At 43.6% G+C, this 15,630-nt stretch overlaps 1 protein-coding gene and 1 long non-coding RNA gene across 5 annotated transcripts in view; one reads left to right on the forward strand and one right to left on the reverse strand.

Annotated features, from left to right (window-relative positions):
- Positions 1-1,594, reverse strand: part of LOC142655300 (uncharacterized) — a 55,488-nt gene extending 53,894 nt beyond the window's left edge. Inside the window, exon 1 of the long non-coding RNA XR_012849470.1 lies at positions 1,523-1,594. This is a non-coding gene — a long non-coding RNA (uncharacterized LOC142655300). The remainder of the gene's footprint in view (positions 1-1,522) is intronic.
- Positions 974-15,630, forward strand: part of EPC2 (enhancer of polycomb 2) — a 58,154-nt gene continuing 43,497 nt past the window's right edge. For 2 of the 4 annotated variants that reach the window (XM_075829258.1, XM_075829259.1), the window contains exon 1: positions 974-1,431. In XM_075829258.1, coding sequence (XP_075685373.1) covers positions 1,279-1,431 — 153 coding nt within the window. In that variant the 5' untranslated portion in view covers positions 974-1,278. Of the gene's footprint in view, positions 1,432-13,952; positions 14,016-15,630 lie in introns of those variants that run through there. The other 2 variants (XM_075829260.1, XM_075829261.1) reach the window with 2 other exon arrangements.

The raw sequence follows: 15,630 nt of genomic DNA on the forward strand, positions 1-15,630 counted from the left end.
CAAACTGAAACAAACGGAAACCATAGGTTTCCGTTTGCATCACCATTGATTTCACGTTAAGGGTTCCGTCGTTTGGACGGAATCAATACCGTAGTCGACTGCGCTATTCATTAATTCGAAACAACGGAACCGTTAAACTGAGGGAAACGAAAACCATTTGCACCGGATCCGTCACCATTGAAATCAATGGTGATGCAAACGGAAACTTATGGTACGGCATAGCCGACTACACTTTTCAATGCTCATTCACACTTGTGTATTACGGATCAGTGGTAATTGCACATAAATTTTAAATACTTTTATTAACATTTTTGTTTTTTTATTTTTAAATCGCGTTTTTTTATGCCCATGTCATTTGGATTCAATACGCAGCGTCTTCCAACGGATATTTATTGGTACCGTTTTATGCCCATAGAAGTCAACAGGCCGAATTTAATAACGCATGTTCCGTTTTTGCATCGTTCCCATGTGCGAATTTGTTGTTTCTTTTTCTCTTTTGCAACATTACAAAAACAGCAAAAAAATGTGTTAATCATTTAGGAAAAATGGAACACGGCCGAAAAACGGACGAGCCAGAAAGCAAAACAGAACAAAAACGATTAAAAAACAAAAATGGAACAAATTGTAAAAAAAATAAAAATAAATCTGCATATAGGGGTTAATCCGTATTCTCTTATGCAAATTTTAAATAAGAAAATTAAAAATAAAATAGAGTATAAATAAAAAATAAATATATATACTTTTTTTCTGTAAGAATTATTCTACTGTGTAATACATTGCCGGAAAACATTATGTGGCCTATGAGCAGCTATATAGATAAATAGCCTATAGTAAAACAAGTCGTGTATACTTGTATATTCCTATATATGAGGGGGGTCCCCTCTATAACGTCCAGTACTCGTATGCGCGCTCCCGGTCCTCGCTCTACAATGCGCGTTCCCGAGGTCGTCCTCCCCCCTCGCTGTGCGCGCTCACGCCTGTGCCGCCGCCCGCGGGGGCTGCTGGGATCGCTCGCCGCCTTGGTAATGTCCGCCATGTTTGCCATGGCGCAGGGAGCGGATCGAGCCAACAAAACCCGGATCTAGGCACGACGAACTGCCGCCCCGAGCGCCTCTTTCCGCCCCTCACCGTGTCTCGGGGGCCCCATGAGTCGGCGGGGGGTGAGATCGAGCGGTTTGGGGGGGTCCTTCTGACCGACAATTTTAAGTGTTTTTTTTATTTATTTATTATTTTTTTTTTTTATTCCTCGCCCCCCCTCTTCCCCCGGCTGAGGCGACAATGAGTAAACTGTCGTTTCGAGCGCGGGCACTGGATGCCGCCAAGCCGCTGCCCATCTACCGGGGCGAGGACATGCCCGACCTCAATGACTGCGTGTCCATTAACCGGGCCGTGCCGCAGATGCCCACGGGGATGGAGAAGGAGGAGGAATCGGTAGGTAATCCTTTTGTCAGACATTTGCTATTCAGGAAAGGCATTTACGCTGGCCGGCTGCGTAGAGCGCGCTCTATACTGCCTAACTTACGTCACGAAGGGGAGGTGGACGGCTCAACAGGCGTAGTTGGCGGGAGCCGCCATGTTGTTGCGTACGGAGCTTACGTCACAGTGTGCGAGATGCTCAGCGTGAGCGTAACCTGCGCTGTGAATAGGAAGTGTGCGTAGCTCTCTGCCCGGCAGGTTTGATAATAGCTAGAGAACTGAGCTGCAGCTGGTGCGCCTGTCAATCGGGGTTTGATTAAGGATGCGCTGCAGCAGCTCAGCGCTAATGGAAACTGAAGTGATTAAGTCTTAATATTGTATAAGTTTATGTATCGTTTTAATTTTTTTTATCTTCTATATTATCAACGCACCTGATGCAACTTTCATGTCATTTTCGTTACGCAGCTTCTTCTACCCATAGTAAAAACTTGTAAATGTAAGTTTTTATAATTGCAATTCCTTAGCGCGCTCTGCGCTGCTTGATTGCAGTGCCAGTTGTAGCAAGGCTCCGTTCACACGTTGCCATTTAAATCCGATGCGAGTTTCTGCAGCGGATCGCCCGCAAGTTTTTTCTGTATTATAATTTAACGGGGCTTACGCTCTGCTTTTCCCTGTGGAATAAAACGTATGCTACTTTTTTTTTTTGTGGTGGAATTATTTCTGCGGTGTGGACCAAAAATCTGCAATGAAATGTTCCGCGGCGTTGCGGAAACCCCATTGACCTGCATGGGATGCCGATTGTCATTGGTTTTCGGAGTGCAATACGTGTTGAAGTCACTGTCCAATCCAACATGTGTGAACTGGACCATAATCTATCTTGTTTTAGGGACACAATATTTTTCGCAAGTGGCACTGCCATATCAATGCTAGATCACACCGGGTTAATTGAGCTGCAACCTTGGAGGACTTTTGGCCGCGGTTGGGCTTGTATATGTCGGTTTTATGTATTTTTTTTTTTTTTTTAAATGTTTTTTGCTGGATAGAATTTGACTGCTATTCTATCCAGAGGCATCCAGTAAAAAGCGTATACCACACAGTACACGTGGTGTTTTTACACGAAAGCCTATGGGTGACGTATGCAACAGGCATCTGTTTAACTTATACGTCATGAGCTTTTTTTGTAGCTTTTCATGACGTATACATTATACGTTTGCCATAATAGCCTATGGGTGCTTGCTACGTATGGCATCTGTCACCAAGAGACTATTATGGGAACCGTTTAACGGATACGTCATGAGCTCATGCTGTAGCTGTTAAACGTATCCCATAATAATCTATGGGTGATGGATGCCACTGTTAATGGGGTTATGTGGGGGCCAAAAATTATCAGTGTAGTCGCTGCAGTATGTAAGTACACTCGCTAATATACATTCCGGTCCACCATCGCGCTGATTCTGAGATTATCGCGGGACTGGAAGTCTAGTTTCACAGCCTTCTTTGATGACCGGCCCCACTGTACTCTGTACGAGCAGGAGCCGTAGTACAGCGATTACATATAGAACAGTGGGGTCGGTCACACGACGAAGAGTCACCTCTTCACTGACGTTTATTGAAGTTACGCAAAAAGCCAAGCAGGTGCGATCACCTCTCCGTCTGACCTCCACATAGATACAATGATCTCCCTTTACAGAGTAGGGAACCCTTGTCCTCCTTATAGGTCGCAGCCCCTTCTCTGGAACCCACACCTATTAGGCATTTATGGCATATCAATTGGATAATCCATAAATGTCTGATAGCTCTGGGACCTGCACATCAGTTAACCTGAATGGATAGAAAGGTGGCCTGCTTGCTCAAGCCCCATGGACACTACTGTAAAAATCGTCTGAAATTACGGACCGCAACTCCGGACCCATTCACTTCTATTGTTCACATACACCTTCTCGTTTATTTACGGGAAGGTGTCCGGGCCGTAGAAGTGTACCGTTAAAGATAGGACGTGTCCTATCTTTTGCTTTTTACGAGCCGTGCTCCCATACTTTGTATGGGAGCACCGGCTGAGAATGTCGGCGGCCGGCTGTGCCCGCAATCGCGGCCCGTGATTGCGGGCACGGCTGTGTGCATGGGGCCTCAGCTTTTTCCATAACTCCCATAGGAATTAATGGAGAGTACTGTTCATAGCCACCCTCTCCATTCATACTCCACCTGGATGCCGCGGAGCTCGGACCCCCAACTGTTAGACATTTATGGCATATCCTTTGGGATAACCCTTTAATGTCCAAGTTGTGAAAAGCCCTTTAGGTCCAGAATTGCGAGCAATGGTTCATCGGCGTGAGTTGCACTAAAATTGTTTGGTGTAACCAGCGTCTTGCTCACAATGGGGCACATTTACTAATGCTGGGATTTACAAAACTGGTAGAGTGTGCTGTATTTCCCAACATACAAGTGAATAAAAGGCTGTACCCGCTCTTCAAAACTGCGCAGATTGCGACTTTACTAACCACACGAATAGGAACTGTCAAAGTGTCAGCAGAAGTGTGTGTCTTACAAATGCTATTTTCATTTAATATTTTATCTCAGAAAACTGCCGTGATTAGGTTGATACGTCGCCCATTGAGTGGTACAAATTCCTATATTCTTAGGGGTGCAGCTGCCATGTCCAGCAGAAGTCAGACTAGACCTGGTTTTTTGTTTTGTTTCCTGTTCACACATTTATCAAGTGTTTTATTATTGTTGTTGGAGAAGTTCAGATGGTTTTATGCATGTGATGGCAAAGGTGTAACATTGTAATGTGCCCTATAGTGTAATGTTATTAGTATCTATGGTGTCCAGGCGCTGTATATAGGGGTCTAGCTATATACATTGTTACATGTTTCTGGTGATACAGTCCTGGTGCACTGCTGTATAGTGCCTGTGCTATTTTGACTTTTGCAACCATATTGTTATCTGTATATTTCTCCAGAGCAACTTTGCAAATAGTCCTGATTGAAACTTTCGTACTGTTTTACGTCTACAGCTCCTTTGCAAACAGTTACCTACCACAAGCCCTGATGCAATCATATTAGAGGCTGTTCACATCTCCGTTAGGGGCCTCCATCACATATCCGGATAAAAATACCAGAAACAATAGTGCAACTTGCCGCGCTGTCGTTTCCAGGTTAACCATTAAAGTCAATGGGTTCCCTCGTGCTCCGGTTGTCTCCGTTCAACGGAACCGGCGCTTTCTGTATTTTCAATGTTCTGCTCCTCTGACACAGCAGAGCAACGGAAAGTCGAAAGCAGATGTGAATAAGCCCTTACTCCCTACCACCTATCCCCTTATTCTTGATAACCTAAAAACAATTGAAGAGGGAGGCTGACAGGGAATAACACAGGACATAAGGGTCGGACTACACAGGATTGGTTTGTAGTCTGTAACCATGGAAACATTTAGCTCTGCACAAGAGCTGTATACACAAAATGGAAAGATTTTAATTTTTTTTCAAGACCATTTACTTTTTGTATGTCTTTATTTCCGATTTATGAGCATTTAAAATAATGGTTGCAAGTGTGTGTGTGTGTATGTGTGTGTATATATATATATATATATATATATATATATATATATACATACACACGCTCTAAAGTCAATGACCCAAAGGGCTGAGCAATGAAGATAACATTTACACACTTGGTTTCTTTACGTGATTTTACCATGTAATTATTGCAAAAAACATGAGGCTACCATTAGAAATGGTTTCCCTAATGAGATTCGTTATGGTCCTTGACATGTGGACGAAACTCAGGCCGAAAATACTTGTGTACAATTTGCAGTTTTTCTATCATCGTCGATTTTGTTTTTTTCTTGTGTTCTTTCCCCCCCACACACTTAATGGGACTGGGAGAACCGAGGTGGTAGTCTGTGAATTTTCTAAGTGGGGTAAATTAAGGCCCTGTTGCTCTCCAAATGTTGTGAAACTACGACTCCCAGCCTACCCTGACAGCTGCATGCTGTGAGTTGTAGTTTAACGACAGCTGGAGAGACACCGGGAACCACTGTAATTCCGATGTGTAATCTCCGAGAGAGCAGGTTATATGTCATCTGTGTCCCATAGAACCGGCACTTGTTACTATGTGGCCTGGCCATGCAGTTCTGCTGGTACACTGACAGCCGAGTGCGGGATCAGATCTACACACAGAATAATGTGACCTGTAGCGCCGGCTGTCATGCTGTGTGTAGTGTGGAGGCGGGCCGCTGACGTCACCGGGTGTTGTAGTAAGCGCGTCCGAATACTTCGCCTTGAATGAACGCTGGTCCCGCCCCGCAGCGCCGCTATTGGCTGACGATAATTGTTGCTGTCACTAGTAATCCCGCCTTCTCATGTGACCCGCGCCGCTATCATTGGCTCAGGAGAGCTGTCTTCGTATTTTCCGGGCTCTGATCGTTGTCGATCCTATTACTGTTTTGCACACGGGATCATGGGGTTATGTAAGAGTGCGCACACGGCCTGTGTATTTCTTCACTGCATGTCTAATATAACCCGCAGACTTGGATTTATGCACAACGTAGAGACGTGTTTACCCGCAGTAATAACCGTTTAGCCTGAGATTTGTAGGATGACGCATTATATGTCTGTATTTAGTGGAGTTTGTTGTAATTAGATGTAAATGATGATGGATGCTATTGTGTGCATTTAAGTAAAGCCCCATTTACACTGGACAATTGTCACAATTTCTAGTTTTCAATCCATCATAAGGCCTTAGGCTACATTCACACGAGCGTGACCGATTTATGCGTGTAAAAAACGTGCATGAAGTCTGTCCGTGTACGTTGCGTTTTGCATCAGTGTGCTTTGCGTGTGGCTTGTGTTTTTCACTCGCAAGCGGTATTTATTTTTTTTTTTCAATGTAATTGATGCATAAAACACCGACCGCACACAGATATACATCCATGTGCTGTCCGTGGTTTTCACGCACCCGTTGACTTCAATGGGGGACTAGGTGTGTGAAAACTCATGCATATGTGAATAACCCATTGAAATCAATGGGTCCATTTGCTGTGCGTTGTTTCGACGCGCACATCACACGGGCAAGATTCGCGTTTGTCTGAATGAGCCCTTATTCACACGACTGTGTTCGGTCCATGATATGCGGACCACATGTCGGCCGCATTTCCCAGACCGAACACCGTTCAGGGAGCCGGGCTCCTAGCATCTTCGTTATGTCTGACGCCAGGTGTCCGTGCCTCCCCGCAGGAATACTGTCCCGTACTAAAACATGTCTTCAGTACGGGCCAGGGATTCATACAGAACTATGATGCTGGAGCCCGGCTCCCTAAACGGTGTTTGGTCTGGTTAATGCGACTGACATGCGGTACGTATATCACGGACCAAACACAGTCGTGTGAATAAGGGCTCGTCCACACATAGCGGAAATGCGTATTTTCCATCCGGGATTGCGGACGGAAAATATACAGCAGAATACAGTAGCAGTAAAGTGGGTGAGATTTAACAAATCTCATCCACACGCTGCGTAAAATTTCCTGCCAGAAATTCACCTGCGGTGCGTATTTTTTTTGCACCGCAGCGTGTCAATTCCTGCTGCGGAAAGTGGACTGAATTGCTGCGTTTTTCAGGAGATGTCACCATATCCCAACATTGAGAAAAAACGCAGCAAATTCGGCACCATTTTCTGCAGTCAAAACCACAGAAAAAGGTGCATTTTTATTTTTTTTCTCCAGAATTTTCTTTGTCGCGCCTCTGCCCACGACCGTAGTGGTTTTGTGGGCTGCAAAATCGCTTATCTGTTGCGGTTTATTGGACCGCAAAAAACCTTTGTTGTGCATCTGTGTGTTATCAGAATTCACAGATGCACAAAAAAAATGTATAAAAAAAAACAAACATTTCACGAGTAGTGTGAACCTGAAAATCCGGACCGTAAAAGGACTTCTGAGTTTTTGCGGTCCGGATTTGTGGCCCCAGCACGAATCTGTGAAAACCACGGTCGTATGCATAGTGCAATAAAAATGAATGGGTCCGCAAGAATGGATACATTTTGGACACAAATGCACGGTCGTGTGCATAAGTCCTTATTTTAGGCTGGAATCCCTTTTGCCACATCTTTCCACTGGTTTTTGTGTGGCCAAATGTTCGTTAAAGTCTATAGTCCAATATAAAATGCTTTACATATGCTGCGTTTTTGTGGTTAGTGGTGTTCCCCCCCCCCCCCAAATGCAGCACAAGCTAGGTGTAATGTTGTTTTTCCCATAGGTTTTTTTGTAGGACTTTATAAATATATGACTATATATTTTTTTTTTCTTCTGCATTTTAACACCAGAAAAGTGTGTTTGTGAATCTAGGCTTAGGCCAAATGCACACTATGCATATTGCGTGCTGATTTGCCGCGCATATCTTTCTGCGGCAAGTACCAGCAAAGTAAGTGACATCTCAAGTAATCTCGCCTACACGTTGCAGAATTTTTCCACGCATAAATTGACCTGCAATTCGTATTTTAAAATCCGCAGCATGTCAATTTATCATCAGTTCCCGCCTGAGAATAGTAAGGGTATGTGCTCACACAAACTCAAACGTCTGAAAATACAGAGCGGTTTTCAAGGGAGAACAGCTCCTGATTTTCAGATGTTTTTTAAGCAACTCGTGTTTTTCGCTGCGTCTTTTATGGCCGTTTTTGGAGCTGTTTTTCTATAGTCCATGAAACACCGCTCCAAAAACTGCTCAATAAGTGACGTGCACTTCCTTTTCGCGGGCGTCTTTTTACGCAACGTTTTCCAAAAATGAGGCCTAAAGAATGCCCCGTCGGAACAGCACGCTGTATTTCCCATTGAAATCAATGGGCAGATGTTTGTAGGCGTTCTGCTTCTGTGTTTTTCGAGGCGTAAATGCCCCAAAATATGCCTGAAAACACTGTGTGCACATACCCTGTGACAAGTTTATAAAAAAAAAAACCATGCATCTATTTCCGCATCAAAATTAAATACCGCACCAAAAACGCATTGTTGGGTGCAGATTTTACCTGCGGTTTTGATGCATGTTTTCTGCACCAAATTACGTAACCTGTTGATGCAGCTTTTCGGCTAAGTTCACACTTATACTGCAAAACTTCCATGCAGAAAATCAACAGATTTTTCGCAAGATAAATTGACATGCTGCAGATTGAGAGTCTGCAGTACAGGTCGGTTTCCACACATCTTTTCTGAAATGTTTCCAAATGTCATTAACTTTCTGCTACTGCAGTTGCGTGCCGGAATTTCCGGATTGAAATTTTGCATTGTTTACGCTTCGTTTGGACTCAAGGCCTTAAGGTGCCCATACACATTAGACAGCTTAACTGAATCCACCGAGTTTTGGCGGGATTGGCCAACGATCTATTGTGTATCTTGGCCTCTCAACTCTCTTCTGGAGACAAGAAGGACCGGTCACGTTGAAGTGCATGCCGGACCCTTTAAAGAAACATGGACCCTCGGTTGAGCCTAGCGTTCATGTCAATGGGGGAGTCGGGAGCTCGTTTGGCCGACTGGTATTTAATGTGTATTGTTTTAGTGAAGGGTTTCCGTATTTCTGACAGTCGGCAGCACTACTTGCTGTAAAGAATACTGTAACCTTGATTTACCCCAATATGTCATTAATTAGCAGTACTGTTAAAGCTCCTATACGAGTGTAAGCCATGCCGCTAATGTGTATGGCGCTTTATAGTTGATCTTGATCGATGGTGCCAGCATAAAAATCCTAGTTATCGGCAGCACGATCTGTAAATAACACTTATAGACGTTAACAATCGGCTACAAGGATAGTTCGGATAACACAGCATATCTGCTTTGGACTCGTCCAAAGGGAATTCCGTCCAAAAAAACGACACAAAATTGTATAGCTTGTAATAGCTTATACTCACCCGTAGTCATGGCGTTGTGTCCCTCTGATGTCCTGCAGCCTGGCCACCTGGGAAATTGTTCAAATCTCATCCACGCTGCTGCTACTGTATTGTGCTGTGGATTTTCCACAATGAAATACGTTGCGGAAAATCCAGTGTTTACGCTTTGTGTAAACTTACCCTTAACTGGTTGCCGACACAGGACGAGTATGCTCGTCCTGAGCAGCGAGCACTTCGTGCATTAGGACGAGCATACTCGTCCTGTGTGACAGCCGTCCCTGCGCTCGTCTGTGCGCGCGATCGAGAGCGGGGCAACGGCTGTAATACACAGCCACGGCCCCGCTCAGACAGCGGAGAGGAGAGAAACATCCTCTCTCCGCCGTTAACCCCTTGAATGCCGCGATAAAAGCAGATCGCGGCGTTCAAGGAGGGTGGACTGCACATTGATCGGGTGACAGAAAATAACTGACGCGATCAAAGCCCACAACTCATATGGCCAGACAGCCCAGGGTCCATTGAAGGACCCCAGGGCTGTCTGAACATATTTCCTGTTAGGGCATACTGAGGTATGCCCTAACAACTGCCTGTGTACGATCAGTGCACAGGCTAATGTACTGGCATATAGATCTATGCCAGTACATTACAATTACAAAATCAAAATGATAAATCCCTTTATGGGATTTAAAAAAAAAGTTAAATGAATGTAAAAAAAAATTTATGATGAATAAATAAAAATTAAAAAAAATACAAACACACATTTTTTATAATAAATAAACTTTTTCAAATATAAGTCCCAAAACATGAAATAATATAGACATATTTGGTATCGCCACGACCGTAACAACCTGTACAACAAATGTATAACATTATTTATGATCGGTGTATGGTGTAAAAAAATAAATATTAAAACTGCCGCAGAACTGCTTTTTTTTCTGCATTTTCGCCAAAATAAAAATTTATAGAAATTAAACGATAATGTATTTGTACCAAAAAATGGTACCTACATAAAGTACAACTCGTCCCGCAAAAAACAAAGTCTCATACAACTACGTCGTACAAAAAATAAAAGCGTTATGAGCGTCGGGATGCAGAGAGGGGAAATGTAAAAAAATGGCTCTGTCCTCAAGGCCAAAATTGTCCGTGTCCTTAAGGGGTTAAAGGGGTTTTCCTACATTTACCATTTCTCACCTATCCACAGGTTTAGTGCTCGGCTGTTTTCAGTAATTCCCGTAAACTTTGAATGTAGTGACCGTGTACATGCGTAAACTAGTTCCACTTATATGACCTAGTGACCGGCCCTCTTTAAGGCAGTTCCTAGAATCCCCCCCCCCCCCCTTCAATCATCTTTAATATAAGGGTCAGTTCACACATTGCGTAAATACTGCAGATTTTCCACAACTGAATTCATTGTGGAAAATCCGCAGCAAAGTGAATGAGACCAAATAAATCTCATCCACACGCTGCGTAAACGGAGTGGAAAAAAACGCTTCAAAATTGACCTGTGGTGCGGAAGTTTATTCTTCGGCATGTCAATTGTATTTGTGTAAACGCAACCTATTTGTTGCTGTTTTTACCCCATTTATTTCAATGGTGAGGTAAAATTCGCAACAAATAGCAGTTGTTGCTTTTTTTTTGCATAGGGTTCGCAGCGATTCCACTGCAAATAACGCAACTCAGAAAAAAAAACAAATCTTATACTTAGAGCCTGTTCACATCAGCGTTGGCTTTCCGTTCCAGGGTTCCGTCGGAGGTTTCCGTCGGGTGAACCCCGCAATGGAAGGTCAAACTGAAACCACAGCTTACGTTTCTGTCACCATTGATATCAATGGTCACGGAAACATTGCTAATGGTTTCCGTTCGTCACCATTCCGGCATGTTTCCGTTTTAACGACGGAATTAATAGCGGAGTTGACTGCGCTAATGGTGACGGAAGCTGTGGTTTCAGTTTGACTTTCCGTTGCGGGGTTCACCTGACGTAATCCTCTGACGGAACCCCGGAACGGAAAGCGAACGGTGATGTGAACAGGCCCTTACCCAGGAGTCTGTTTCTTCCTCCTGGGATGACATTTCTTCCCATGGGACCGCCGCTGCAGCCAAACACAGGCTGCCGCGATCTCCTGGGATGAAACGTCATCCCAGGTGGCCGACCTGCTAACTGGCCGGCTAAGTGCTGCAGTTTTTCGCAGCGACATTCCGGGCGAAAAACTGCACCACATTTTGCCTGGAATTCCCTGCGGCACACAGGGCGGATATGCTGCATGCTATTATTCAGCCTATCTGCCCCGTATGAACGCAGCCTTACTGTACAAACTAAATAACCAGAGGTCGCACTAGATATTTTTTAGTTTGGAGTGATATTCTCCTCTTAGCATTTTTAAAGAGTAACTGCAATTTCAGAAAATGTTTGAGATGTCATAGAGACATTAGAAGTTTTGATACATAGAATGTCTGAGAGCCGTCTTCAGGCTGACAAGGAGCGCTGATCACATCCGAAAATGCAGAGCGCTTCTACACCTTATTTTCAGCCATGGTGGGGGTCTCGGCCGCCGGACTCTCTCCGACCAAAACGTCTGAAGGGTCCCTATCTCATATAAAAAAAACTTAAACTCCAGTTACTTTTTAAGGAGTATTTTTAGCTGAGGAGGAGTATATTATTTGTGTTCAGTTTAACAGTAGATGGGTATACGTGAAGTTAAAAGCTCCTTATTTATGAAGGGAAACGTTTCTTTAAAGGCTATGCACAACTTTTGAAATCATTTTTTTTATATAAAAATTGTGTGGTTCAATTTTCAAATTACTTTTTATTAAATATTTTAACTTTTTGAGATACAGCTGCTTTGTATACTGTATACAGAGCAGCTGTATCGTGCGCTGATACCTGAATCCGTCAGGTCCGCGGGACTGACTGGTTCAGTAAAAGTGGAGACATGCAGGATCCACCTTCCATATATCACATCTAAGTTATGAACTTCGATATGATCAATAGCAGCTCGATCCTGCGTGTCAGAGACGCAGGACCCGCTGTCACTGAATCCGTCAGTCCCGCTGACCTGACGGATACCGGTTTCAGCGCTAGATACAGCAAGGCCCCATGCACACGACCGTAGAATTCATCCTTAATTACAGTCTGTAATTACGGACCCATTCATTTCTATTGCCCACGGACACCTTCCCAGATATTTACGGGGAAGTGTCTTTGCCGTAGAAAGGCTTCGCAAAAGATAGGTCATGTCCTATTTTTGGCTTTTTACGGAACCGTGCTCCTATACGTTGTATGGCAGCATGGTCGTGTGCATGGGGCCTTAATGAAGTTTTCCTATCTGTTAGGCTGGGTTCCAAGGGGTCGGATATGCTGCGTAAAAACTGATTTTTGCAGCGGAATTGCTGAGCATCCACCACAGAAGTCACAACACTTGGCTGTCTGTTGCGGGTTGTCCATCCCCATTGAATTCAATGTGGAAAACCCGCAACAAAATTAAACGAAAACGCAGCATAAATTGGCATGCTGCAGATGTCCATTTATTAACGTTTACGCTGTGGTTTTTTTGCCGCAGCCTTGACATGAGAATTTCTAAATCTCATTCACTTTGCTGCTACTTGAAATGCTAATTTCTGCACACAATTCCGTTGTGGAAATTCCGCAGCGTTTACGCTATGTGGGAACCCGGCCTAAAGGTTAAAAATTCTATCAATGACGCCGGTAGATGTGTTAGGGTATGTGCGCACACACTAATTACGTCCGTAATTGACGGACGTATTTCGGCCGCAAGTCCCGGACCGAACACAGTGCAGGGAGCCGGGCTCCTAGCATCATACTTATGTACGATGCTAGGAGTCTCTGCCTCGCTGCAGGACAACTGTCCCGTACTGTAAGTACGGGACAGTTGTCCTGCAGCGAGGCAGGGACTCCTAGCATCGTACATAAGTATGATGCTAGGAGCCCGTCTCCCTGCACTGAGTTCGGTCTGGGACTTGCGGCCGAAATACGTCTGTCAATTACGGACGTAATTAGTGTGTGCGCACATACCCTTATTGCGACCTCTGTGGACAGCCCCTTTTAATGTGGGAATCCCATCGAGACTCCAGGTAGTAAATAAGATCGGATGTCTGTATTGGTTAAATAGCGATCTTCCTGTAGACATTTGCTGGGAGGTTTTCTTTGAGTCACGGACTTCACTTAGCAGTTTAATCTGCTAGTTCTGCAATAGTCTATCCTTAGATAGTGAAGTCACGTTTTATAAGTGTTTACATTTTGTGTTGGTAAATTCTATCTGTAGAAATCTGCGATCATTTTCTGTCTGGAGGCTCCTCTATATGACTTGCTGTCTTTTGTATAGTTACGATACTCTGCTACGTTTTATACATTTATGTAGAGATTCCGCTTGTATATACAGTTTAGACCGTAGTTTAATGTTTGTAATTTCCTGTGTGAGCATTTTATTGTCAAACTAAAAGCTGCCATAAAGTATCTGCTTCTGGCGACACTTGTAGCTTCGCAGCAGCCCCGCAGTGTTAATATTGGCATAATTTTAATCTAATGTGTAGGGTAAACATTTTTGCGCGCCTCCAACCCTTGAGACAGACAGCACAGAATTTGCGTTTTATGTGAAGAGAATGATTCTAATAATTGCATAACCTGGAATGAAGTTTAATTTCTTAACATTGTTTCAGCACCACAGACACAATCTCTTTATTGATTCAGAAAACCCCATTCAACCAGTAGTAATAAAGTTTAGGTAAGTAAATAAACTAATAAACTTCATTTAGCAGGACACACATTCTGCTCAAACTTTAAAGAGGCTCTGTCACCAGATTATAAGCACCCTATCTTCTACATAATCTGATTGGCGCTGTAATGTAGATAACAGTGGTTTTATTTTGAAAGTCGATCATTTTTGAGCAAGTTATGAGCAATTTTAGATTTATGCTAATTAGTTTCTTAATAGACAACTGAGCGTTGTACAGAGGAGTGTATGACGCTGACCAATCAGTGACCAACCAGCGTCATACACTTCTCATTGTTCCAGCCCATCGTTACAGCGTGATGGTGCCGTGAAAGAAGCCGGGCTGGAGCAATGAGAAGTATATGACGCTGATTGGTCACTGATTGGTCAGCGTCATACACTTCTCTCCACAACGCCCAGTTGGTAAAAAGTAATAACACACCCAGTTGTCTATTGAGAAGCTAATCAGCATAAATCCAAAATTGCTCATAACTTGCTAAAAAAATGATCGTTTTTCAAAATAAAAACCACTGTTCTGATCGGCGCTGTAATCTAGATTACACTATGTAGGAGATAGGGCATTTATAATCTTGTGACAGAGCCTCTTTAATATGGACTGTGTTTCCATGAGCATTGGTCCCAGGTAAAGCGGCTATGGAGGTGTTTCGCCTACTTATGTCTTGTCTTTTGGACAAGGAATATTTGCATGGAACCATAAGTATATATTCCATAGACAAGCTGCATGTAAACAAACTCTACCTTTTGTGACCCCCAATTCCCAAGATTGGGCCTTTAGGACCAAATTGAAATTCATAGAATAAACCTTTTAAGCATACACAACACTTCAGGTGACTTTTCACAATAAGCTGTCATATGTGTGTACATGAGGAACACCACTATTTCTGGCCATTGTATGACTTGTATATGCCGTTGTTTAGTAGTTTTCCCCTCTGGAGGCTCTATCTCTAATTCTGAGCTAGTACTCTTATATACTGCACAAACTCTATCTTTCACATATATAGAAGTTGCAGCAGCATGGAGGACATTATACAGCAATAATGAGAAGTGTAGCTGAGAATCCAGCACTGGAGTGATGTAGAAATTTTACTAGCAGTCTGTGTTTTTTTTTTCTCTCTTTCTGGTCCCGCCCCCCCCCCCCCTGCTCTCCCCTATCATCTCCATAGACCTGTATAGGCAGGTAGTAAAGTGACACCCCCTTACCATCCGTAGCTCCTCTGTAATCGGGGATGGACTTTGCTTGAATCGTTCCGCCAGTTCAGCTTACCTGACGGCTCGGCTGAGAGCTGGATCCAGCTAATGCCGATTGCATCAAAGTTCATGACCTAAAATACACCCAAAAAAGACCTGAAAAACAAACTAGAATTTAAAAAAGTATTTTTTGTGATGGTTTTTTTTTTTCATTACTTTTTTTTCAATCTATAAGCATTAAAAAAAAAAAAGAAGAGAAATCTTCATTGGTCCCCAAAAAAAACCCACGACAGGTGAACGGGACTCCTGGCGTCACAGACATTTATGATGCTAGGAAGTCTCTGCCTCCCCGCGGAACTGCTTTTCTGTACTGTATTATTTTGTTCAGTAGCAGTTCTGTGGGGAGTCAGACTCCTAA

The sequence above is a fragment of the Rhinoderma darwinii genome, chromosome 6, assembly GCF_050947455.1.
Source record: "Rhinoderma darwinii isolate aRhiDar2 chromosome 6, aRhiDar2.hap1, whole genome shotgun sequence".
NCBI classification, from domain to species: domain Eukaryota; kingdom Metazoa; phylum Chordata; class Amphibia; order Anura; family Rhinodermatidae; genus Rhinoderma; species Rhinoderma darwinii.